This window comes from Syngnathoides biaculeatus, chromosome 2 (genome assembly GCF_019802595.1).
Source record: "Syngnathoides biaculeatus isolate LvHL_M chromosome 2, ASM1980259v1, whole genome shotgun sequence".
NCBI classification, from domain to species: domain Eukaryota; kingdom Metazoa; phylum Chordata; class Actinopteri; order Syngnathiformes; family Syngnathidae; genus Syngnathoides; species Syngnathoides biaculeatus.
In genome coordinates this window covers 20,521,053-20,546,775 of record NC_084641.1, presented here as the reverse complement: position 1 = coordinate 20,546,775, position 25,723 = coordinate 20,521,053, and the positions used below count along the sequence as shown (strand labels likewise).

Genomic DNA, 25,723 nt, shown 5'->3' with positions numbered 1-25,723 from the left:
ATTTATGACATTTCCATTAATTCAAAAAGGGATGAATTGATTTAAGATCGAAGTAATTGGAGGTACGAGCGTGATCATCGAACGAATGAAACTGTGAAGTCAAGGAATCACTGTATAAAAAATTAAATAAAAATAAACACTATAATTAAAGATCAATATGGATAATGATGCTCTGCACAAAATCTAAAGGCTCACCTTTGCCTTCATTTGTTCTTCACTGGGCTTCAAATGCTCTTCAATCGACTGGAGCTTGGTCAACATGGGCATATGGGCCTGCTTGAGGACAGCGAGCTGCTTTTTAGCCTTGTCTCGTTCCTTCTTCACACCCTCAAGCTCCTCGCGGGTGGTTTCATACTCCTACAAGCAGAGGGAACCTACAGCTTCAATATATGGATGAACGGTCAAGTGGAAGCCATTATAGTCCACAAAGCACCAATTGGGGAGCAAAATTCCAGGAATGTTCAACGGTGAAAATCTTCGATTGGAATCAAATTGTGCAAATAAATCAAACTAAGAGTAGAAATATTGAAGACACTGATGACGTAAATTTTCCTGGCCTCGAAATATTGCCATGGTTTGCGTTGACGCCTCAGTGATTTCTGTAACAAAATACGGACGTTCTGGAACATTTGGCAGCTCTGTAAATGCTACTCACCACCCAGGGTATCTTCTTCTCAATTAACTCAATCGCATTCAGATGCCTTTGCTTTTCATAGTAACGGTTCTCGTCAAGTTTGTGTCGCTCAAATCTCTGTTTGGTTTTCTCTAGGTAGCTGGTCTTCTCCTTTATAACGTTCTGAAAAAACAACAACAAAAAAAAAAAAAAAACGGTTTCTATTACAGAATAACAGATAGTAAAATAAGGCAATTCTATATTTTTTGTACTCATCTGCTCAGGTTTAATCGTATTGTCATGTTGAATCAAACGGTCTACTGTACACGTTTACCTCCATTTCTCGATCTTTGGAGCGAGAGTTTTTGAGCTCGCAGTGATACTCGAACATCTCTGGGGAACCCACAGACTTTTCAGTTGCCTCCAGTAATTCGATTTTGGACATTTTGGCAAACTGCCCCACTTTTTCCTAGTGCAGACAAACATAACGCATTAAAGGAAAAACTGAAAAGAAAGGTAAAAATGTCAGGTTATGATCATTTTAGTGCAGACACACTAGACCACAGGTGTCAAACGTAAGGCCTGGGGGCCAGATCCGGCCCACCATATGATTTTATATGGCCCGCAAAGGCAAAAAAATCATGTCAACTTCCATTATTCTTGCTAAAATCTATACAAAAATGTCATATCATAAATGATAATGTTGAGATATTGGAAGCATTTTTGTTACCAAACACCAACAATAGCTGAAAAACCCATGACGCGTGATTTCTGATACCAAAACTAGTTAATAAATTTCATGTGTCGATATGATGAGGCGATTAAAGACTTTTATGGTTTCACAGTCATCACGGCCCTTTGAGGGAAACCGTAACTATAAAATGGCCCGTGACAAAAATGAGTTTGACAACCCTGCTCTAGACTACACATACAATAATACTCATTGAAAATCAAATGAATTAAATATTTTGATAAAGGATTAACAGTTTTGGAGACATGAACTGCCTCCCAACTGTAAATACCGGTAATCTCAGATTTCTGTCTTCCATGAATATAAGTAATAATAAAAACAAGCCATTTGAATTCATTTTTCTCATTTAGGAAAACAAAGATTGACATTTTTGCCATTATTAAGACATGTTACAGACCAGACCAGCAGTCGGCAACCCGCGGCTCCGGAGCCTCATGCGGCTCTTTCATCCTTATAATGCGGCTCTGATTGGTTTGGGAAAATAAATTACTAAAAATTTTTTTTTGTATTTAATTGAAGTGCATTTTATTTGTGTTAGTTTTTATATTATTTTAGTTCTAAATTTGAAGATTGTGATCTTGAAATATTAAAATATTAATTAAATTATTTGATATTATTTTTTCGTCGCTCAAAATAGACGTCACACTGCGGAAGCGGGTATACCCGCTGAAACGCCGTCTATTTTGAGCGACTTTCAAGCCCGGCAAAGCCAATGGAGAAACATGCAGCGGTGAAGTAGTAGAAGTTTTTTTTTTCTTCATTTTAGATGTGCGGTTCCCAGTGTTTTCTTTTCCGTGGAAACCGGGTTCAAATGGATCTTTCGGTGTCAAAGGTTGCCGACCGCTGGACCAGACCAACTCAATCATAGTCAATCAATGTTTTTGCATTTTCTGCGCCGTCATTTTAAAACACTGTCCTGTTTTGGAAATAAAAGATGGAAATGTCTAAACATTATATTTTTCACCCAATTTAATAATTAATCAAAAACTCAATAGACAAATTAAAGTGTTAGTAAAATAATTGTTAACCTTACACCATACTGAAACATACCTGAGGCAGGAACTGGCAAAGGTTATTGACTTGGATATGCAACGCCTTAACTTCCTCCTCCACTGTTTTCTGGTTACAAATTCTTCCGTTGAGCTTCCACACTGACTGGTTGTTCTCCACATGGATCTCTCTGTTAATTATGACATTCCCACCACTCTTAAAACTGAAATAAGAAAAACATATTTGCAATTAGGTAGTCTGTATGTATGTGTATATATATATATATATATATATATACATACAATAATCGTTAAATTTTCAAGTCTGAACCCAAGTGTTTTTCCATCATATAAGCTATCACCCTCTCAGTATCGTTGATTCCTTTTGGCGCATCCATTTGACATATGCACAACAGCATCTGAGAGGTGGCCCTTATTCAATTTTTTTTATTCAGTCAAATTTGGGAGGCTTTTTAACATTACTCCTCTCTGTGGTGTGTTGAATTTACATGACGCTTTAGAATATAAATGTTGCAATTTGGACGTTTTAGCAACATGAAGTCGATGCTTGTCATTTGCTTTGCTTTGCTTTGCTTTTTTGCCAGATAAAAAGATGTGGCAAGTGAGAAGTTTGACACGTCACTAGGGCTGCATGATGATGACCAAAATAACAATCATAGTCATTCCCCGTGTTAGGGGAAATTTTTATTTTTATTGTACTACTTTTCAAAAATATGTAATGATTTTTTTGTGCAAAAGGCATCTTTAAATAATAAATTGGGATAACTGAATTATCATGCTATTATAAATCACATTCATGAAGTGCAACTTCCATCCATCGATTTTCATTGCTGCTTATCCTCACGAGGGTCACGGGGAGGGCTGGAGCCTATCCCAGCTGTCAACAGACACGAGGCAGAGTACACCCTGAAAAAAAAAACTTGTTGCCAGCCAATCGCAGGGCACAGGGAGATAAACAGCCACACTCAAATCACACCTCGGGGCAATTCAGAGTGTCCAATTAATGTTGCATGTTTCTGGAATGTGGGAGGAAACCGGACGTCCCAAATAAAAAAACACGCAGGCATGAGAAGAACATGCAAACTCCATACAGAGACAGGTATCAAAGCCTCTACTTCAGAACTGTGAGGCCAACACTTAACAGCTGCGCCACCGTGCCGCCAAAGTGCAACTTAATAGAAGCAAATACATCTTATGCATAGAAGGCAAAGTCTGCAAGCAGTACTTTGAAAATCATCAATATAGTGAATTGTAAAGGGCAGGTTCATCTCTGTTCTTCTGTTTAACCATAACAGCTTGACAAATGACAAATGAATTCTCTCCCAATCAGATCAGTGAAATAGATGGAGGAAAGCACAATAACCATTGTATTTACTACTGTATGTCTTACCATTACGCGCCTCCTCATAGCCAACTTGAGAGAGTCAACTTAAAAATATAAGCTTCTGATATATCTACATTGGACATCAATGCTATTTCAGGCTTTTTTTTTTTTCCAAGTTGACCCCCTGAGGATGGTGCCAACAAACGAAGCCTTAACCATAGTAGCCCCCAGGTAGCTGGCTGACTATGTTGCACTGCTGCTCATATGGAAAAAAAAAAAAAAAAAGGGGGGGGTTTAAATCTTAAAAAAAAAAAAAAAAAAGGAAAAAAAACAGACGCACTATCAGAATCATTTAATCGTGGCAATGCTCATAATTACAATCCAACTATTGCGCAGATTTATGGGTCACTAATTGAAAACCCCCCACTGTGTTGTAATTGCATATTCTCATAAGAATGTACAAAATGTTTCGTTGGGTTGCCTTTGAGTAATTTAACAAAACAAAATGGCTCAGCTGCTAGCAAATGTTACATCTACAAGACTGTATCAAGAGTAAGTATTTTCCATTAACGGAAGCAATATTACCCAGTTTCTCAATGATCATTGGCAACTAGTATTCATCCATAATCCACATCACTGACAACTTACAGTTCAATTTCAACAAATCCTTTGTCACATCCTGTTTTCACGTAGCCGCCGACCTACAAAGAGAAAGTAAGTATAAGTCATTGACACTGTGATGACATCCTCAAAAATTTGAAACAGAAAGCTGAAGTGTATTTTAGGTGTAACAGGGTCTGACATTAAGCCTTTTAAAGTGGTAGCTCATGAGCCAAATTGTGGTCGCCCTGTGAGAAGCGGAACTGGCGGCAAACATATATTTGTGTTTTTATTTAAACTATTATTAAACCAACTGCTCCAATTGTGAACAGTTTCTTATTGGTGGTGTTGGCTGACGTCCTCGTGGTTCCTCCGCTCTGGATGCTGGTAGAGGTGGTGGAGACCCTTTGTTGTTTCTCAAGCCGGCTTCCTCCTCCTCTCCATTCCGTGCGTCCCTCTGCACTCGCCTCCTCCTCTTCCCGAGGGAGGTCCCGTGCGGGCTGTGGGGCCTGATGCGTTTGTTTTTTTTGGTCCATATCTGGTTTGGGGGTTGAGTCCACCATCCACACTCAGGGGCATGTCGTGGGTCCCGGCAGTCATGTGGGGTGGGGATTGGTCCTGGGGGTTGGTGGTGCAGATCTGCAATTGACGACCCTCTTTATCAGCGATTGTCCAGCCTGATGGATGGGGCTGACCTCGAGGAGCTGTGCCTCTTAATCACTAAATTAGCACATACTCACGTTATTCGGTGTATGGATTTTTCACTTATCATAGGATGTTGTGAGGGCAGACATGAGGGCAGTTGGGGTTAGAGAGGAAGATGCACGAGATAGGCTAAAATGGAAAAAGATGATACGCTGTGGCAACTCCTAACGGGACAAGCCGAAAGGAAAGAAGAAGAAAAAGATATCTGGGCACATACAGCTTAATTGTTTTTTTTACCTACTTTGTCAGTGCCTTTTCCAGTCTCTCTTTTCTCCCAAGGACAAGATAACTGTTGAAAAGGCTTTTCTGTAGTCATCTCCCTTCCATTTGAGTTAAACAGTGTTCTTCAGATTCAGAATGAGGAAAGAAGAAACTATAAGCTCCCTGTCCGTCTCTCTATTTGCAAAGACTTCATTAAAAAGACGAGAGTGTTTCTTGATTAAATTCCAAAATACAGTGCCTGCTCACATATACAGTATAGCCTTACTGGCTTTACAGCGAAAGAGATGCGGCCATTCAACATGTACAGAAACCAGCATTTAAAGATAGGCTGCACTTTTGATAGGTCTTATGAATCTTCATACAAAACATGTTCCTTTGAGCTGGTTTATATTGTTACATATCACTAAATTGACAGTTTACAGTCCCCTCCAAAAGTATTGCAAGGGCAAGGTCAACTCATATGTATTTGTTCCTTACTTAAGACATTTGGGTTTCAGATAAAAAGATGAGTTTGAGACAAAAGTTCAGAACTCCAGCTTTTATTTCATGGTATTCAAGAAAAAAAAAACTTGGACAACCGTCTGGGCAGGAGGGATACTCACTTGAATTCATTGCCCATTTATGTCCAACACTAGCGCCTCTATTTTTCAGAACAGTCACAGGATTAAAACGATAGAGGTGGAATTAGTAGCCATATGAACTCATCTTCAATGAAATTATTACTAAAGTCAGCGAAAGACCGCACTCTCCTGGTTAATAATTGGCACTTATCAGTAATTAGATACCAAGACTATCGCCAACGCCCTCTACACTTGAAAATGGACTCCCGTCGATAATCCACTATGACCAGACAGGCTTTGTAAGGGTAGTAGCTCCACAAATAATGTCAGACGTCTGTTAAATTTAATAAGCATATTACGCCGTAAAAACCAAAGCGCACTCATCATGTCAGTTGACGCAAAGAAAGCTTTCGATAAAGTTAACTGGGCTTTGGCGTACTTTGCAAATTTGGCTTTGGAGAATACATTGGACACCAACATTTTACAATTTGCAAAAGCAACAATCACCACAATTACGATTACTTCACAAAGTTTTACTTCACAAAGAGGAACTAAGCAAGGATGTTCACGCTCACCAATGCTATTTGCAACATACACGTACATCGATCCTCTTGCTGCTACTACACGTCATAATAGTAATATTAAAAGGTATCCGCATTCCAGTGACAGAACACAAAATCAATCTGTATCGTGATATTCTTCTTTATTTACAGGAACCAATGCATTTTCCTCAGGCAGCCTTCAATCTCATTAAAACATTTTCTCAAATATTAGATTACTCTATCAACTGGAAAAATTAACAATAACTTCAACAGCAGCATGCTCATGGACACGTCCAGAACAAATCCCAGATTAACCTATTCCTACAGGAAACATAAATTTAGGTATTAATAGTCCCTCATAACTCACACAGCTAACCAATCTAAATTACACACCACTTCTGGAAGAAAATAGTTCACTTAAGACAGTGGAATAACTTGCTCAGAAAAAAACAAGAAAACATTACCTCTAAATGAATAATTTATTCTCAATGATTCCATTCAACCCCACATTTAAATGGGTACCTTGAGTTGGCTTGCGTATGAAATGCGCTACACGAACAAATTTGCTTTGCTGCAAACATTACAATCTGCTATAATAAATTTGTATTCTGAAAAAAGAAAGAAAATGCAGACCACCTGATTGTGAAAACTTGGAACGCACTTTCCGTCACATACCACACACTGCGCGCCGTGTGAATATTGCTGTACTGACAATGTTTGGTTATACCTATGCATATGAAAAGTCTTTCTCACATTTGAAAAAAACATTAAGACCGACCTACATTCATGAATAACGGATGGAAGTCTCAAAGGCTGGATAAAGTTTAATTTAATGACAAATGAAACAGGCGAGATCAGCAAAGAAGTCGCATTAATGGTAAAAAGTACTTTTGTCATCATTGGTTAGCAACAGTATAATGTTATCTAAATGAATTTAGAGACTTATTGTACTCTTAAAGTGTTGGTCTTAGATAAAATCCACAAATACACTTGTATTTAGTTTTAAAAATATTGGAATTAAAATAATAAAATATTTGCCATTTATGGCTCTCTCAGCCTAAAAGGTTCCCGACTCCTGTTGTACTGTAATGGATCTAAAGTTATCTCATATTTGCTCTCTTGTTTTGCTTTTAATGCTCTTTTGCTATGCTTAATATGCTTGGACAAAATGATGCAACAAAGTGGCACATTACATTGACAGGCGTTTGCTTTGTTTGCCACGTTTGCTTATGGTTACTTTTTTTTTTTTTTTTTTAAATCAAGTATGCTGTGTTTTGTTACACTTCGGACCGCTCTAAGGAAATAAAAAAAGAGGATTCGTGGAGATGTGACCTCAACGGATTGGAGATGGTGAGAGACATATCACACGTTAAGTGAAAGTTCCTTTTGTAGGAGAATGGGACGTAACAACGGGAAAATGGAGGCGATGTCACAACGGCGCGACGGGGTGACGTCACAAAGGTGGGTCGGGAAAATTCTGCGCTCTAAATGAGAAGCCATCACGCTTTTGCTTTGTCACTTTCTGTACTGCAATAAAAATGTTGTTTTATTGTTATTGCTTAACTAGACACTTTTCAATTTTTGTCTAACATGTGCAAAATATAAATGCTGTACGGTTGATTAAAAATTCTGGTACCCACACAGCGACTCCAGCAGAAGTCTGAGTGATGAATGGTAACTATACAGTAATATAATACAGTAAATGTTGTAATTCATTTAAAAAATAATAATTTATAATTTATTCATAAAAATGTACATAATATATTTATAAGATTTTATAATTAAAGATTTAACTACTTCTTCTTGTCTCAAATATGCAAAGTACAAATGCTGTTTACTTATTTGAAACATTCTGGTACCCACATAAACATACATCACCCGCTACTTTGTGGTTTTTCTCTTTTCGCGGGTGTTTGTGGTCCTAATTAACCACAAAAGACAAGGGATTACTGTATATATATCAAGGGGTGCCTGGTGGACTGGTACGCGGTCGGGAGGGTCAGACGTCAGGTTTCAACACGTCTGTATACGGGTAGAAGACTTTAAGGAATATCGAGGTCAACTTCAGGGGTGGCTTATCCACGAGAAATTACGGCATTAATTTGCCTGAAATTTTGCTGTTCAAATTTGGTTACCCTCTGCAATTACGCAGTTCCAGCCAGACTTCTATGAAAACTGTACTGTATCACCCAAGAACTTAATTTTAGTCTTATGCGACGACATGTCGATATTTTAACAATGAGCATGGCTTCTCTGACTTCTGTTATTCCTTCCATCATCATTTCTTCGTGATAATGATACTTTGTCAGAAGTCCAGTTTAATACCGACAATGGAGGCATTTAACCACCACAATGGAGGCAATGACTCGTGACTTCAGGGCGGCCCTGCGCTATGTTTAACCACACTTTGTGTCGAGTTAATCGTAATTTTGGGGGAAAATTGTACTGGCCCCATTAATGTCAGACCCTTGTGTAATGTCATCGTATGTTCAATTAGATTGGTTGAACTATCGGCTGTGACTTTTGACCTTGTCATCTCTTCCCAGGACAGTGGTCTTGCCTGCCAGGCTGAGACAGATGGCGCACACAATGCTGGACTTGCCGGTTCCGTTCGCTCCAATAATCATGTTCAGGTTTGGTCCGGGACGCACCATGATGTAGTTGTATGTCCTGAAAGAGCAAGGGAAATTCAGAATGAATAGTAAAATATTTTTTACAAAACGAAGTCTTATTCAATAATCACTTTTTACTAGATTTAAAATACATCGATCACTGCAAAAATCAGCTTTTCTTGCCTGTCCCAGCTTCCAAAAATTAATTCCAATACCATGAAATATAAAGTCATTCAAGACCTTGTACACAATTGTAGCTATAGCCCCACTGCCCTACCAAGATCTCCATGGAAGGAGGTATCCATTAACCTCGCCCAGGCATCTGCACAGATACACAGATATACAACCAAAGTCAGAAAGGGGCAATCGCGAGATGGACAGTAACGGCTCCAGAATGAATGGGAGAAAATTGTTCCAGCACAGTGTTTCCCAGATAACTGAAGGCAGCCAGCTGGTGTGTGTGGACGGCGTTCTCTTAGCAGTTCAGAGTGAGCCCACGACCGAGGGGTTCAGTTTTCTCTCCACTCTGGAAAAAGATTATTTTTAGAGACGAATGGGAGAAATAATACTCTTGCTCATCTTAATCAGTCGGGGAAGAGAAGCCCTGATTTTGGATGATAAGTGAACCTGCGGTTCTGCGCGCCCGAGAGCTCCCACTGGGCATCATATTGAAGCATTGTGCCACAACGTACTGAAGAGTATTTTACTTTTATTGCACTTTCATTATTTGCTTAAATATGACCTTATACATTTAATCAATGGATAAAGTGTTGCCCATTTGCTAATCAGACAAGGATGTGTTGTGGAGCCGGTGGTTGTCCTTGATCTTTGTACGCAGAAAACCGGCTGGCGCCATACTCCTCTCCCTGGCGTTGCCGTGGAGACGAACGACACCAGATAAGGAGCGGAAAGTTACCATCCCGGCCCAGGATCTGACTGCGGGGGGGCAGCCACTTCTACCATGGACCCATGCAGCTTTTGTCTTCTTCTTTGGCTATCCTGCCAGAAGACACACGTCTCGAGTGCGACAGATACCTAGATAAGACCCGGACGTGTGTACTGCACATTCCTTTGTAATAAATCCATTTGCTGTTAACTTTTTCTAATCATTGGTCATATCTTCCTCGACTCGTGAACACGCGTAGGGTCCAAACTCGCAAATCCCTACAGTACATATGAAATGTCAGTGGTCAGTGTGTCCTACAATTCCATGATTTAATTAGCTAGCCAGGTGCTTTCTTTACCAATGCACAAACCAGCGAATGCCAGTTTGGCTCATGAAGAGTTTCAGTAGCGGAAAAAAAAAAGGACTAGATTATTATCAGATTTAGAGACGGGGAAAACAGTCAACCTTTTGTTTATTTTGAAATACCTAAAACCAGCAAATGGCACTGATCCGGTGAAATGGACCATATACTGTATAGATTTGAGAGAATTTACATGCGTGCATGCTTTTTCTTTTCAGATCAGGACTCTGTATAAGCAGATCCTTTATTAAGCCCTTTCCAAAACCATCTATGACGACTTTGAAAGGCAGAGAAATACAAACAACGACCTGGTCAAAAGTCAATGTCAGGGCAATCTACTGGTTGCCATGAAATGTGTGGGTATGTATACAAACAACGGACGAGTCACCAGTCAATAAGGGCACATGAAGTAGTAGTATTTGTGTTTGTCCATGTGATACCGCTGCGTTAATTGACAATAGCAATAACATCCATCCAGCCGTTTTCTGTGTTGTTTATCCTCACCACGGTCACGGGTGTGCCGGAACCTTTTATTTTGGTGACATGGTAACGAAATGCTGCATTCACGTCACGCCGCAATGGCATCTATATAATATTAATTGAAACAATTAACATTACTTATTACCCGAAAACTGGTCAATAGTCAGCAGAATTCATGTCATAGCGACTTCATTCATCCCTTTTCTGGAACACTTCTGTAAATAACAGAAGAGTAACACCAATATAGCCAGGATTTTGTGCACATTACACATTGTACGCTTTCCTTTCATCCCAAGTCCCGCCAACCAGAAATTGGCTTTATTTAACAGTATTGTATTAGAATTGGTCAGTAGCTTATGGCAAATCAACTAAATTGTCTATTTTGTCACTCACTCATGGTAGCATGAACGGCACTCAGACTGGCTTTGCTTTCGCATTTAACGGCACTCAGACTGGCTTTGCTTTCGCATTTCTCTTTCAAATTCATAAAAATGGCTTCTTTTTTTGCAATAATTTTGTTGAAAAAATGTTCGCATGTTACGCACTGGAAGGGGTCTCGGATGCTGTGTTTTAGCTTGTCAAATGTATTTAAATGAAATTAAAGGGTGAATTATCTTTAACCTTGTCATGTTTTTTTTTAATTTGTTGTGGACTCGGTCTCGACTCCCATACGTCTTGGGTTCGTTTTGTTCTACTCTCGGCTTAGTGCGGTCTTAAGCACAACACTACAGAATTTTCGTAGCTACCTCGATCAAGACTCCACGAGTCGAGGTTCATTTCCGCGGAGACGAGAAACTTACATGAAGTTTTTCATGGTAATGCGAACTACCGACCCCTCCACAAAACCATCATCAGCCTCGTTGACTTCACTCGGCCGCCTGCTCGTCAGGACGCTGGCTGCTGAGCTTTGACCGCCATTACTGTATCGAATTTTTTTCTTTTGAGTGGCCATAATCCATAAGGCAGCAAGGACAAGACACGTCCGAAAGCGACTAGTGGGACACCCTCGCCGACATGTTTTCGTCTGAGCGCGCGACTTCTTTTTCCCCTGATCATTGATGACGGTTTGCAAATAACGTTTAGACGCGTTAGCGCCACCTCCTGGTGTGGGGTTTATAAAAGCCAAGTACCACAGCTATGGTTGCGAAGAGATAGTGCCTATTTACAGTATATGAATCAATTAAAATGTATTTAAAAAAATCTGTAATATTACACCTAAAGGAATGTGAACCTATAAACATGTCATGCCAAGGTGCTTCATCCACATATCAGTTATCTAAAAATAGGGAAACAAAAACGGAACACCAAACACACACTTCGCATAAAAACAATGCAATAACCTGAAAGAATGCATTATAAAGTGTTAGAGGTTGATAGAAGTGCTTCAGCTCTATAGTCATACATTTGTATCACTGTTTAAAAGACTACTTTTTTTGTTGGTGGGAGGGGGAGGGGGGCTGTATCTGCAAGTACTTGCTTTGATGCACTTGGAATTGTTTGTGCTTTCCGCCAAATAAAAACAACAAAGATGAGCTTGTGCATTTATTACGAGGGAATGTCAGGTTGGGGAAAGGGATGCTTGGAGAAGAATGGAACGCATTTTGCTTCAGCGGTGTGGTTTAGTAGTCCACAACGCGTCTCATGGAGCCGACGGTGGGGTGAAGGGCACCCCACTCGGCGTGGCGCCTGTATTCGCCCTTCTCCAGCAGGTACTGGCGCCCCCTGTAGTTGGGCTGCTCGTAGAAGACCCACATGCCATCCTGGACGTGAGCCGAGTTGACGTCCCGGTAGCGCCAGCGGTCCTGCAGGTTGGGCTGGTCCTCGCTGAACTCCATCATTTGGCCGTCAAAGTCTGCGCGTTCGTAGATGCGAACCCTGTGCCGATTCGGAGGCTGCAGCACGCAGAGAGGAAGTTTGGATGTCAAACGGAACTTCATCATGCAGTTCTAAGCACGGCAGACATTAAAATGTGCTTTTAAAACGGGGTTCTCGGGGTTTTGCGGTCTGGGGGATCCCACACACGGGATACTAACGCCAATTAAACATACCTATCCTGTACACCCGTAATTGCCATTGGAATTAAAAAGTGGTCCTTTTGGGGGGGATTTGTAATGTTTAGATAACAAACTCAAACAAGAGAAACAAAATTATAATCTTTGTAGAAGAAATGAGGAATTTACCAAAGATAAATGTATGCTATTATTCTATTACAAAGTTTAACAAGGGAGGAAATTCATACTTTTACTAGTTTAGTTGTTTTTATGAAGCCTTTTATACGGAGGAACATGAGATAGGGAGTGTTAACGACAGTCAACCAATCAATTGACCAACCAATCAATTGACTAAACTTGAACCTTACCAGTACACATAGGTAGGAACTCAGTTAAAGTGCAAAATTCCCATAGTTACAGGGGAAATCTAGTGGTTTGCATTAATAATCTATCCAATAGGTCATGTAATATGTACTCTATCTTGACAATGTGATGTTAAATCCTCTCTAATTTGACAGTGTTTTGAGAAGATTTTTATCGACAAATACGAATTTTCAGGGCCGCTGCCATTTTCGCAAGTCACATGACCTACGTGCGCGGATGTTCCAAACGCTCGATTACATGGGACACCATTATGCCCAGCGCTGATTTCTCGGATTTATCCTCATCTGATGAAGAAATAGCAGTATCGGTTGATCGGGAAAACGCAGGAATACTTCCATACACATCCGTGAGCGGCTCTCCGCCGCTCGGCTGATCAGAAAGACGGAGGAATACTTCCATACAGATTTGAACCTGTGGCTGTAAATAATGCCGTGGAGCACTATTAGTACATTAGTATAAACACTATTAAATTAGAGAGGATTTAACATAACATTGTCAAGATAGAGTACATATTATACGACCTATTGGATACATTGTTAATGCAAACCGCTGGATTTCCCCTTTAAACACAAGACTAGTTTTAACATTCTGTGCACATATGGGGGAGAAGGCCAGAAAGTAGAAAACCCACGCATCCTTCCAAATTCAGGTGCAGGATAGAAGGTGGTCAGAGATAGTTAAAATCTCATTGTACATAGTCAGAACACAAAATCTCACAAAGTGAGGTTGATCTGTCAACAGCAAATCCATATATGGTCATTGCCATGACATCAGCATTCCCATGACTGACCACTTAGAGAAAAGGGTAGCCCATGTTAACCCCACTTTACTTCAATCTCTCCTTGGAGATTTTCACATTGAATCGTTTGTGATTAGATCCTGCTCGATTTAAAACCTCCTTTAATGTTCTCGGGCGATGTTTTGACTTAAAAATTGATCTTGGAGGAAGCAGGTAAAAACAACTTGACTACACCCTCAAGATTTAGTACTTTAAAAGCTTTTTGGAATAAAAATGAAAGAAAAGAAATCAGCAAACAGCAAGAGTCTTATTGCTTCTAATCAACTTTTGCACATTAGCATTTCACGGATGACTGACAATCCATGCAGACACTTTTTTGTTGTTGTTGCAGAACTTACGTGTCTGATCAGGCGACATGAGCGGATGGTGTCATTGAAGCCGTTCCAGCTTTGGTAGTTTGGGTACTCGCCCTGCACCAGCACATACTGGTAGCCCATGTATTGGGCTCTCTCGTAGAGGACCCAGATGCCGCCTTCCACCCGGATGGAGTTGCAGCGACTCAGGTGGGAGCTGAGCTCGGGGCAGTCGTTGGTGCATTCAAAGTAGCGGCCCTGGTAGTTCTTGTCCTCGTAGAAGGATATCTGCAACGAGGAAGTAGCCATTGTGTTCAAAGTTTCAAAAAGCATTTTGATTACATTAGATCACGTTCAACTTCATTGGTTCAAGTTCATGGCAAAACAAAAAAAAAGCCAAGCCCATTTAGCAGTCATGAAATGGCATATTCAGCAGTGTGGGAGGCATGACAGGACATTAAAATTCATCAATTTGAGTCTCTGACTATGATAATGACCACAATGCTTTGACAGCTATACAGTATAAGTATAAATTACATGCCGTGTAATGTTGAGGCAGACTGGGACAAAATGCAGTCAATAAATAAATAAATAATCCTAAATATCATTTCAATACCAATGAGCTTTTGTGTAACCTGTAGAATAGTTTAATTTTTCTTACTTGTCAGTCCCTCGTGTTGGACAAATAACATCTCAAATGTAACAGATGCAACAAGTTTAAATTGGCTTCTTTTCGTAGAATTTTGTTGGTGTCTTCCTTGTAATTGTTAAAATGTACTTTTTGTCACAGTAGGAAGTGTTCCATAAACACAAATAAAGTCCAAATGTAGCCTCAGCTAATGCGGCAAACTCAGAAATGAAATTATCAAACAAATTGCTCTGATCATGTTGCACATTTGATTGAGAAAAAAAATTTAATTTATCAAAAAGCAACATTTGTTCTTGACCAGTTAGCATAGGAGCTAAGAAAGCTACACTTGAATAAAAACTGTGAGATAGCAATGATTTACAACCCTGTAACTATAATTAAGAGCACTGTAATACTGCATTTTTTTCTGTATTTAACTGCAACCGATTTACAGGCAAATGATTTTGTTTTTCAAGTGCCTGAATCTATGTACTAACAGGAAAAAACTAAATATAATCTTCCTGGTCAGGCTTTCACTGCAGTGCTTGTAAGTTAGTGTGGATAAAATGCACATCAGTCTAAATGCAATCATCTAAATGCAATGCACAAATCATCTTTGCATGTAAAGAGACCATTTCAGCCCAGCACTCACCTTGGCTGTGCGCTCCATGATCACTTAGTACTTCCTATCAGCCTCGTCGAATCGAAAGCCTCCATTGGCGCTGCCTTACAGCGGCTGCACTTTTATATAAAGGCTGATGAAATGCAAAGCCAGTGGAACGATTGTCATTCAAAAGAGCTGCCCATTAAGTTTGCCGCATTAGCTGAGGCTGCATTTGGCCTTTATATGTGTTGATACGGAAATTTTCAGTGAATGCTGTCTGACTCTGGAAAACGATTCGATTTCTTGCACAAAACGGAGCCAACCCTAGTACAGTACAGTTTGTTGTGTATGCTGGTGTTAATTCATTTATTCTGCGTAATGTTGCACGTCGCCTTCCTACTTCCACATTCAAAGGAAATCTGTGTTTGAAATATTGACGTTGGTTTTCACAAGGTCACATTCTTCAGTAGGAGTGACCCCTGGTGCGCCTGGACAAAGCAAATATTAAGCGAGTGTATGCACCAAAGCGCGCTGGCAAAAACAACCAGGCCACCAAAGGACGGTACAAGGAGTCGGGAAAGCTCCACGTTTGGCTCTGGCTGTCAACCTGTGAGAGCCGGTAAGAATGTTCAGAATCTACAATTGTTCCGGAGAGTGTCCTTCATGCTTTACGGTTCTTTGCCTTCTTGAGATAGTTTTCAGAAAACCAATCCACGGAGGGAAGAATTTACTTGGCGTTTCAAATGAAAATACATTTGAAAACTAACACAGCCACTGGACTACATAGGATCTTATTTAAATTGTGGAAAAGGTTCTCTTATTAATTAATCAATGATGATTATTGATGTACTTATCTTTATTTTGGTACAGGGTGGTCGGAAAGTCGCTGTGCCCTTTTATTTTTTTATCAAGAGACGTGTTTCTGTATAGAATACATACTGTAATGTATGTATTTCCTGTATAGTGAAACATGTCTGCACTCTATGTAACTGTGGTGGGAAGTAATTCAGTACCAATGCTTTGGAACTGTACTTAAGCAGCTTTTTCACTATTGAAATATAGCAAACATTTCAAAACACCTATTTGTACCTTTTATTCCTATTTCTGGCAAAATGGGTGTTATTACTTTATTCAACCTGTGCTGATGATGACAGGATGAAAGATTTAATTAGAAAGAGCTAATGTCAACCCCGGTTGATTGATTGATTTGTTGATTGATTGTGATCTGGAGGTCTGACAACACCAGCAGTAGAAAATATCAGAGACGGAAATTATTTCCCATCCATCATATTTAGTTTTTCTTTTCAGTACGAGCACAATGTAAGGCAATAATAGAGGGAGAATATGTTTTCATTGTGCCAAATTATAATAACTAGTGACTATAATTCACTTGAACTTTTGTAATTACATATATACATTTCAATCTGTACTTTTTTTTTCTTTTATGTAATTACAGGCATTAAATCACTGGGGTGGTCGGCACAGTGGTGCGGCTGGTTTAGAGTGTTAGCCTCACAGTTCTGAGGACCGAGGTTCATATCCCGCCCCCGCCTGTGTAGAGTTTGCATCTTCTCCCCGTGCCTGCGTGGGTTTTCTCCAGGCACTCGGATTTCCTCCCACGTCCCAAAAACATCCATTAACTGGAGAAGAACTAACTCGACCTTGTGAGTGGGACTGTTGTCTGTCTCCATGGCGACCAGTTCAGGGTGTACCCCACCTCCAACCCGAAGATAGCTCGGATAGCCTCCAGCACTCCCATGTGAGGATAAGCACCTCAGAAAATGGATGGATAAATTAGTATGGATCTTCTACTTGGGCCAGTCTTTTTTTAAGTATAAGTATAAAGAGTAGGTCATTTTGCCCCCTCGGTTTTGTACGTATAATAATAAATCAAGTGCGGAATGACTTTCCGAGCACCGCGTATCATTCAGTTGCCTGATGTGTTGGAAGAAACGATATAGTTATGAGTTGTGTGTTTGTGTGGGCGTTGACATAAATCATAGAGGGAAAAACTGAGAAATTCATAGGTTGATTTGTGACCTCAATGAAAGAGTCAACCCAATGAGATCCAAAAAAATACAATTGTACCAAAGGGTGCCTGTCATTAGAGCTGAATGTAAACCGTAAAAGTGATCAAACTGTGCATGTTAACAAGGCAGACAAATGAAAGCAAAGTCTTTGATTCAGATGATCATTTATTGATGCTTATTGGATGGGGAGGGGAAACTAAAACTCGGTGATTCTACGGAAGGAGCCGATGCCGGGAGAGGCGGCAGCCCAGTCGGCGTGCTGTCGATACTCGCCCTGCTCCAGAAGGTACTGGTGCCCTCTATAGTTGGGGAGGTCATAAAAAACCCAGGCGCCGTCGGTCACCACGCAGGAGTAGGCCTCGCGCACCTTGTAGGCATCGTACAGCGAGGGGCAATCTTCGGTGCATTCCAACATCTGCCCACCGAAGTTTGGCCTCTCGTACAGTCTGAGCTTCCACGCGTTGCCATAGACCTGAGATGACGTGAAATGGCAATGCGATAATTCACTCTGAATTTGCATCTCGTTAGGAAGAGGAGAAAAAAGGCATGTAAATGACTCAGCAGAAAGTTGACCAGTTCTATTTTTCATCATTTGTAAGTGTATTAAGCTGTAATAGAATGTGGCACTCAAATCGATGCAACCCTGTTATGCTCATGTTATCAGGAAAAGATATTTCAATCAAACTTTATCTCGGTACTTGTGGGCAAACGTTATAAGGTGAGCCCAAGAAGTGTGTCAGCAGGCTTTCGTTAGCATCTCCACCTCGAGGGCCTGATAAACTGCATCAACTATACATTTCAAATTTGTTGTAAAAATTGTTGGTAAGTGTGCAATGGCTCTTACGTTCTTGATGGCGCGGCAGGATTTGACGCTGTCACTGAAGGCCATCCACTGCTGGTTGTCTGCATATTCGCCTGGGCAGAGGATGTACTGGAAGCCCTTGTAGTTGGGCCTCTCGTAGATCACCCACACGCCGCTCTCCACCCGGATGGAGCTGCAGCGGGTGAAGTAGGAGTGCAGGTCGGCACAGTCGCTGCTGCAGTTGTAGCAGCGGCCCTGGAATTTCTTCTCCTCGTAGAAGGTGATCTTTGGCAGAGAGAGTCAAGTGACTTTTCAAGTCAAGGAACATGGCAAGCTCTTCGAACAGTTATTCATTATCCTAGTCGTGTGCTGAATCGTCTCACGAGTGAGGAAACAATTCAGGAGACGAGGAGGATGGTGAACACATGCGCAAACGGTTTGCAGTCGGTTTCATCTCACCTTCCCCATGTTGATGCTCGGCAAAGCTCGGTCCTTGCTGAAGCCCCGTCAACGTATTTATTGATAAACAAAATGTGCAGAGTGAGGCGAGCCTTTGATACCCAAATGAGGCGGATTTACATATCAGCAAAATGGCTTGGTGACGTTTGATAGGGCTTTTGTTCCACTGCGATGATGAGCTGCTATCAAACGCATGCTGGAACAGTGGGGATAGCGCTGCCCCTTGATGGGAGAAAGCGGGGGGTGGCAAAAAAAATCTTTTGTTTTCAGTGGAGTCACACGATAACTGGCTGGCTGTGCGTGTGTGGTGGGGGCACAAAAACAAAAATAGAAGTTGCAAACTTGCCTCAAACATTACTAGTCAATGCTAAGAGATGCTGTGAGCCAGCCAAAATCGATTGAACTGACAACACTGGGTGACCCTTCCAAGCACAACAAACCGGACATGTTGTACACCCCATAGTCCTGACATTGATGCAATTATTTTAAACCGCTTAAAAAAAAATATCGTTATATTCTAGCCTTTTATCCTTTGACAGAAAGGCCAATATTTCAGAGCCACCAAACACCTTGAAATAAAAATAATGGGAGGAAGTGCCAAGGTCTAGTGGTTAGCATATCTGCGGAACAGTTCTGAGGTCGAGGTTTCTGAAACCTCAATGCAAAGGTCACCAATTAGTGTTAGGGCATACATAGACACTTGGTTGACTGGTCGCCATCCAATGTCCGAGCATAAATAGGGAATCAGTGGACTGGTCGCTAGTCATTGTCAGGGTACCGAGACAAACAAACAAGCCTTCACACTCACTTTCACATCTATTTTACCAGCTAATTTCTACACTCTCAATGAAGCTAACATCTTTAAAATGTGGGAGGAAAAAACCAACTCAAACTCAGGGAGGAAGAACATCATCTGGAGGGCCCAGATTTGAACCTCAGACCGCTGAACTGTCCAAAGCCCAAGGCGACACATCCATGAAACATGTCTAGAATTATGTTAAAATAAGAACCCAATTTCAATAATCCGAATTTCATCTTGCTTTATTCAAGAAATGACAGCGGAAGCTAGCAGGAGTCCATGATGCGCCGGATGGAGCTCAGTCGAATGATGTTGCTGGCTCCAATCTCACGGAGGTTGCGGTGCTCGCCTGGCTTCAGGTACAGCATCCTTCCTCGGAAGTTGGGCTGCTCAAACATCAGCCAGTGGCCCTCCATAACGTTGCAGGACTGACAGTCGGACATGCGCAGACGGTCCACGTTCTCGCAGTCATCGGTCAGCTCGTGCATTTGTCCTCCAAAGTTCTCTTTCTCGTAGAGCCTCACTCGGAATGGTCCTCTGTGCTGTGGGTCGAGTGGAGACATGATCGCAAACAGATCCTGGTTAGCTGTGCGCGGGAAACCAAGAAGATGAGAGCAACACGAAAGCTGCCGTTCCTAATTGTTATCACCAAACCTTATTTAGAAAAGAACATTATTTTGACAGCCATGAACATTAAATGTCACTGAAAAGTAACTTCCAGTGACATTTAAACAACTTCTCACTTTAAAAATGCTATTGATATTTTTATAGCACAACAAGTCTGAGTGCCAAACTGGTATCTTTCCTTTTTTGGGAATTACGTAAAAATGAGACAATCTCAGGATGTTCCACTTTCATAAAACAAAAAAATCAGTGGCAAGAAATCAATTTTCGTATATGCACTTCTCTTTTTCAGCCACAATTTCCAAAAGGCACTTTTAGCATGTAGCTACGTTTCAAAATAAGATATTGTCGACATGTTTTAAAAGGCAATGTTTGAACAATGCAAGTTCTTTATGCTTAACCTTTGTAAAAGTTGGTGATGAATTACAAGAATAGGAAAATGCACGTTCGAAGGTGACAACTGTTGAGAACCAATGCACCATAAGTACAAATACAGTATTGCAGTTGTACTTTTCTTGAATATATACTGTGTATATATATATATATATATATATATATATATATATATATATATATACTCATCCATCCATCTTGTGAGGATAAACGGCTAAGAAAATGGATGTATATGTATATTTATTTGTTTATTGTTACTCCCTACAATTCAAATCTGATGTGTGTGTATGTACTTTCTACTATGACAAAAGGCTGATTATTTTTTTACCCATAAATGGCAACACAATGTAAAAAAAGATGCAAATAGAGTGTCAACCACAGCTGAGTTATTTGATTGATTGATTGATTGATGATTGATTGATTGATTGATTGATTGATTGATTGATTGGTTGATTGATTGATTGATTGATTGAACCAGTGAGCATTAACAATGAGAACAAATTTGGAGAAGCACAATATTCCCCACTATTATTTGGTGCTGTTGGAGAATGATTTGTGGTGAACGTGGTGTACCAGCCTAAAAAACAGCAGTCCTGAGTTTATTCGTCTAATCTGAAACCACACAAAGGTAAGGTGGTTTTTTTTTTTATTGCTATAATCAGTTAATTTACAGTTTTGTATCAGTTAGTCCCTCCAAGAGTAACTCGCTCTCGCCTGTGGAGATTCTAATTCACCCAGGTTATTTCAGTACCAGGATATTGAATGAATCGCAACTGGAGTGTTCTAGATGTTTTGTTTCAAAGAGGTTTCACCTCAATACACTGCATTTCAGGCTAGTTAAGAGAGGACTAGCTTAGGTCTTGGTTCGGACTCTCCCTTGGATCATTCTTCGTTGGTATACCACACCAAAATTACTAACTCTTGAACCCCAAAAGCCAGTTAACACCGTTTTTTTCATCTTCCTCTCAGAAAGAAAAATTAATAAAAGGAAATAATTTCATACCCAGAAATTTTTCGTTTGTTTGTTTATTGTGCCAAGTTATCAAAATGGGTAGTGTACCCTAATCAACAGTAAAAATTCAGTATTACCTTTTACTACTGTTATTAAATGCATTTCGCATTCTATTTTTTTAATCTACCTTAAGTGCACGAGTCAAATAAGTCTGTCTATTTGTGCTTCTGCCAACCAACCAATAAAATGACTAAATGAGCCAACCAATCAACTGATCAACCAAACAATTCAGTAACCAACCTACCAAACTAACCAATCAATCAACTAATTCTCAAGGCTTTCCAAGAATTGGTGTCTTTTAGGAACATATCTAGTTTAAGGTCTTGCATGCACTTACCAAAGGGATCATGCGAGAGGATCTGATGCAGTCGCTCATATTGATTCCCATCAGACGCTGACTGTCAGGATACTCGCCCCTCCTGACTAGCACCTGGTGACCCTTGAAGTTGGGCTTCTCGTAGACCATGAAGAGACCGCTCTCCACTCGGCAGGAGTTACACCTGCTCAGGTAGGTGGTGAGCTCGGGGCAGTCGCTGCTGGTCTCATAGGAGCGACCCTGGAAGTTGCGGTCTTCGTAGAAGATGATCTGTCAAAAAGAACTTCTGTAAGTGGAAAGCCGTCGTGAGATCCAACGCTTTCTTTACGGCAAACGGGAAAAAAAAAAACAAGCATCCAGATTGTGGATTGTGCATCACCACTTCTCACTTACCCTTCCCATGGTCATGGTATTTGTGAGATAACTGCAGATGTACAGATTGGGCATCAAGCCTGGTCCCTTTTTATACATCTCACAGGCCTAATGCTAAAGCCCTGGAGTCATCACTCTATATTGTGTGGCCGGTTGTATCACTATAGGGTGACGGACTTCACTGTACTGTATGTCAGAACGTGGCCTTTGTTACAATCGTTTAATGCTGCAAAAATCAACGATGGACATCAATGTGGTGGCCTGACACAAAAGGTCTCAAACCAGCTGGAAACTCCTCCATAGAGGATACGTAGTACAGTTAGTAAGAGGTCATCTGAGGAGCATGGAGCTTCTGTGATGAGCTTGCATTCCCTCACCAAAACGCAGCCTGTGTACAATAACAGCTACAGCGGACTGAGAAAGAATGCGGGCCCCCCTGTACTTTTGATGAGTCATGAGGTTTCACACAAAGGTGCCCAAGTTTGTCTGAAGCCGAGGGTCACTATAAAAAGGGCTCAGTTGTTGGCATGGTTGCAACAACCACAAGCATCACCATGGGCAGGGTAACAATCGTCCCTTCATTACGCATTGTTTTTAATCACCCAATCGTGGAAAAACCTCTCATGTTTGGTGCTTGGTGTCTTCCCACAGATCATTTTCTTCGAGGAGAAGAACTTCCAGGGTCGCTCTTATGAGTGCAGCAGTGACTGCTCCGACATCCACCTGCACCTCAGCCGCTGCAGCTCCTGCCGGGTGGAGAACGGCTGTTTCGTCCTGTACGACCGCTCCAACTTCATTGGGAACCAGGTTTTCCTGAGGAGGGGCGAGTACTCAGACCTGATGCGTGTCGGGACCATGACTGGCGTTGGGGCGGTGATGATGGACACTGTTCGTTCTTGCCGCCTGATCCCCATGGTAAGAACACACTTCCATGCGTGTGTTTTTTAGCCCAGGTGGACCGCCTTCACATTTGTTCTTGGACCCACAGCACAGGGGACAGTTCCGAGTGAAAATCTACGAACTTGAGAATTTCGGGGGCCAAATGCAGGAGCTGCTGGAAGACGTTGAATCCCTCCAGGACCGCCTGTACATGTCCGATTGCCAGTCCTGCAATGTTCTGGAGGGCCACTGGCTGCTGTTTGAGCAGCCCAACTTCCGAGGACGTGTGATCTACGTGAAGCCCGGGGAGCACAGGAGCCTCCGGGAAAGCGGCCTGAGCAGCGTGATGAAGATCAGCTCCATCAAACGTATCATGGATGTGTGCTGATCACCATTCGTGCATAAATAAAATGAACAAAATCTCATGAATCATTTGGAAATGACTTGTGCTTTCTTTGTGTGGTATTAAACATCAACTGAGTACAGAGGTTAGTCCCATAGGGTCACTCATTACCAGATCCAGTTTTGGTTCTCTAAAGGCATATGTTTTTGACACAAATGTAGTCACAAATTATGGAAAATGGAAGTCCAAAAAAGCACGGCTTCCTCTGAGAGATTGAAGGCGCCCGTTATCATTCAATAACATGATATTTTAAACTTATCATATTGAGGATTCCGTCGTGGTAAACAAAATAAAGGATGCTGATCAAGATATTCATGCAGTACAAAGGCGTTTATCAACCGAGAACGAAGAGCGTGCATGGAACTTCCAGCTGATATCGAAAAAATGCTCAAATATCAATTTGAGAAACCCTTTGTTTTATTTTGCACTCCAAGCACAACACGGTGTCATCACTTTGAGTGGTGCGCCGTTGTTCGCGTAAAGCCGAGCGTCGAGCGGCAGTCACAATAGAGACTGAGGGCAAACAAAAGCAAAGCGAGAGACCGCATGGAAAAAAAGAAATTTGCAATGTTGCGCTGACGCTCACAATTCGAAAAGGTGTTCCAGTGAAGAGACAATCGTAGAAAAGATGCTGCTTCGTGAGCACTCTTCTTGTTTTTCATCCAATTGATGAACCGCTTTTATTCGTGATGAAAGAGAGCTCTGTCCAAAGTGGTTGCTGTCATGACAATACATGCACTCTAAAAGTATTGAAACAATGAGGCCAATTCTTTTATTTTCACATTAAAAGAGGAACTGGCAGGTGCTACACACAATAGCAATACACGACCACTGATGTCGAAACCGCTGGCAACAAACCTGAACTGAAAATATCCAAGTGTCATTTCTTCAGTATTGTCCCATGAAAAGATCAAATAAAATATTCATTATGAGGGTTGTAGTTTTAGATCTTGCTCATGATCAAGAAAACATGTTAGCGTCTTCTGCAGGGGTTCTAAAAACGACTTCAGTCCGGGGATTCTTTACAGAGGAAAATATTTATTTAGTTTTGATTTGTTCAAAGTCCGCCTCGTTTTCCTTAATCCAACTAAACGTAATGACCACGTGTAGCTCCAAATGCTGTAGGAATGAAAACTTGCCAGTCTTGAGAAAAAAAACTTCCAATGTTATGATAACATTCATATTTTTTTTAGAAAGAAAAATGTATAATGCTATGAGGAAAAAAAATGTTAATTAATTCCAAGAGTCATTAGTTTCAAAGTCATAATCTTTAAACAAATAATAAATATGAAACAATTTGTCTGGTTAAAAAAAGTCCTAATCTTATGAGACCAATGTCTTATTTTTCCAAGATTAATGCAATATATTAAAGTTTAAATGAGGGAAGAAACAACAACTGTTATAACTGTTCTCATAAATCCCACTCTGGAAAATATGCCTTTATAATTATTTTTAAAAGAGTATCTTTCCATTATTCCTGGAAGAAAAAAAAAACTTTTGTTCTTAAAAAAAAAAAAAAGTTTGACAATCTTGCTATACCGTTTATGTTTTCTAAGCAGATCACAGCGGAAAATCCTTTCTTTGACCCATCACTTAATCGTGGTGGAAGGGTTTTTGTCCCCCAGAGATCCCAAAAAGTGACTTGTCTGGGGCTTCTCACCCCGAGCAGGATCACCCACGGTAAGCAGATCCTGGGTGAGGGACCAGATAAAGAACGGCTTTAAGACCCCCATGACGAGGAAAATAATTGGAAGTCGGGTTCCCTTGCCTGAACCCAGGTCACCGGGGCCCCGCTCTGGAACCAGGCCAGGAGGTGAGGGCTCGAACTCGAGCCCCTGGTGGCCGGGCTCCCTCCAAAGATTTTGTATTGGGTTGGTCTGGAGACTGGCTAGAATGCGCCAGAACCTTGATATGCTTCTTACAGAGCCACTCCTTGCTTTTCCTTCCTGTGTGCTTCAGATCATTGTCATGATGAAAGACCGAGCCACGAGGGGGGTCTTCAATGCTCTGACAGAGGGGAAGAGATTGTTCCCCAAAATCTCACAATACATGGCCAGGTTCATCTTCTCCTTAATACAGTGCAGTTGTCCTGTCCCATGGGCAGAAAAACACCCCAAGCTTGATGCTACCACCGCCATCCTTCACAGTAGGGATGGTGTTCTTGGGATGGAACTCATCATTCGTCTTCCTCCAAACACAGAATTATGACCAAATGTTCCATTTTGGTCTCATCTGACCACAAAACATTTCTCCCATGCCCCGTCTGTAT

The 25,723-nt window shown here is 41.0% G+C and overlaps 5 protein-coding genes across 9 annotated transcripts in view; 1 reads left to right on the top strand and 4 right to left on the bottom strand.

The window, feature by feature from the left end:
• The window catches only part of smc5 (structural maintenance of chromosomes 5), a 31,597-nt gene extending 19,868 nt beyond the window's left edge, over window positions 1–11,729 (bottom strand). The window contains exons 1-8 of one of the 3 annotated variants that reach the window (XM_061840307.1): window positions 11,467–11,729; window positions 9,217–9,261; window positions 8,856–8,997; window positions 4,347–4,399; window positions 2,415–2,577; window positions 948–1,082; window positions 656–796; window positions 196–357 (exon numbers count right to left, since the gene is read on the bottom strand). In XM_061840307.1, coding sequence (XP_061696291.1) covers window positions 196–357; window positions 656–796; window positions 948–1,082; window positions 2,415–2,577; window positions 4,347–4,399; window positions 8,856–8,997; window positions 9,217–9,261; window positions 11,467–11,618 — 993 coding nt within the window. In that variant the 5' untranslated portion in view covers window positions 11,619–11,729. Of the gene's footprint in view, window positions 1–195; window positions 358–655; window positions 797–947; window positions 1,083–2,414; window positions 2,578–4,346; window positions 4,400–8,855; window positions 8,998–9,179; window positions 9,262–11,466 lie in introns of all 3 variants that reach the window. The other 2 variants (XM_061840327.1, XM_061840316.1) reach the window with 2 other exon arrangements.
• A 556-nt stretch (window positions 11,730–12,285) lies between these two features.
• Window positions 12,286–15,431, bottom strand: LOC133494863 (gamma-crystallin M2-like). Of its 3 annotated transcripts, XM_061809113.1 has the most exons (3): window positions 15,414–15,431; window positions 14,179–14,421; window positions 12,286–12,558 (listed from the first exon to the last, which is right to left on the bottom strand). In XM_061809113.1, exons 1-3 carry the CDS (start codon window positions 15,429–15,431, stop codon window positions 12,286–12,288), a joined length of 534 nt encoding a protein of 177 aa, XP_061665097.1. The 3 variants fall into 3 exon arrangements, with proteins under 3 accessions (XP_061665097.1, XP_061665080.1, XP_061665087.1); XM_061809096.1 differs by lacking the exon at window positions 15,414–15,431 and having other exon boundaries at window positions 14,170–14,442; XM_061809103.1 differs by lacking the exon at window positions 15,414–15,431 and having other exon boundaries at window positions 14,179–14,442.
• A 2,160-nt stretch (window positions 15,432–17,591) lies between these two features.
• LOC133511406 (gamma-crystallin M2-like) lies at window positions 17,592–18,776 on the bottom strand. Its single transcript, XM_061840295.1, has 3 exons — window positions 18,657–18,776; window positions 18,240–18,482; window positions 17,592–17,867 (listed from the first exon to the last, which is right to left on the bottom strand). Exons 1-3 carry the CDS (start codon window positions 18,663–18,665, stop codon window positions 17,592–17,594), a joined length of 528 nt encoding a protein of 175 aa, XP_061696279.1. The 5' UTR covers window positions 18,666–18,776.
• A 945-nt stretch (window positions 18,777–19,721) lies between these two features.
• On the bottom strand, window positions 19,722–22,247 carry LOC133511399 (gamma-crystallin M3-like). The gene is made up of 3 exons (XM_061840283.1): window positions 22,194–22,247; window positions 21,822–22,070; window positions 19,722–19,997 (listed from the first exon to the last, which is right to left on the bottom strand). Exons 1-3 carry the CDS (start codon window positions 22,245–22,247, stop codon window positions 19,722–19,724), a joined length of 579 nt encoding a protein of 192 aa, XP_061696267.1.
• Window positions 22,248–22,699: 452 nt separating this feature from the next.
• LOC133511391 (gamma-crystallin M3-like) lies at window positions 22,700–23,439 on the top strand. The gene is made up of 3 exons (XM_061840272.1): window positions 22,700–22,735; window positions 22,824–23,087; window positions 23,161–23,439. Exons 1-3 carry the CDS (start codon window positions 22,700–22,702, stop codon window positions 23,437–23,439), a joined length of 579 nt encoding a protein of 192 aa, XP_061696256.1.
• Window positions 23,440–25,723: the final 2,284 nt, after the last annotated feature.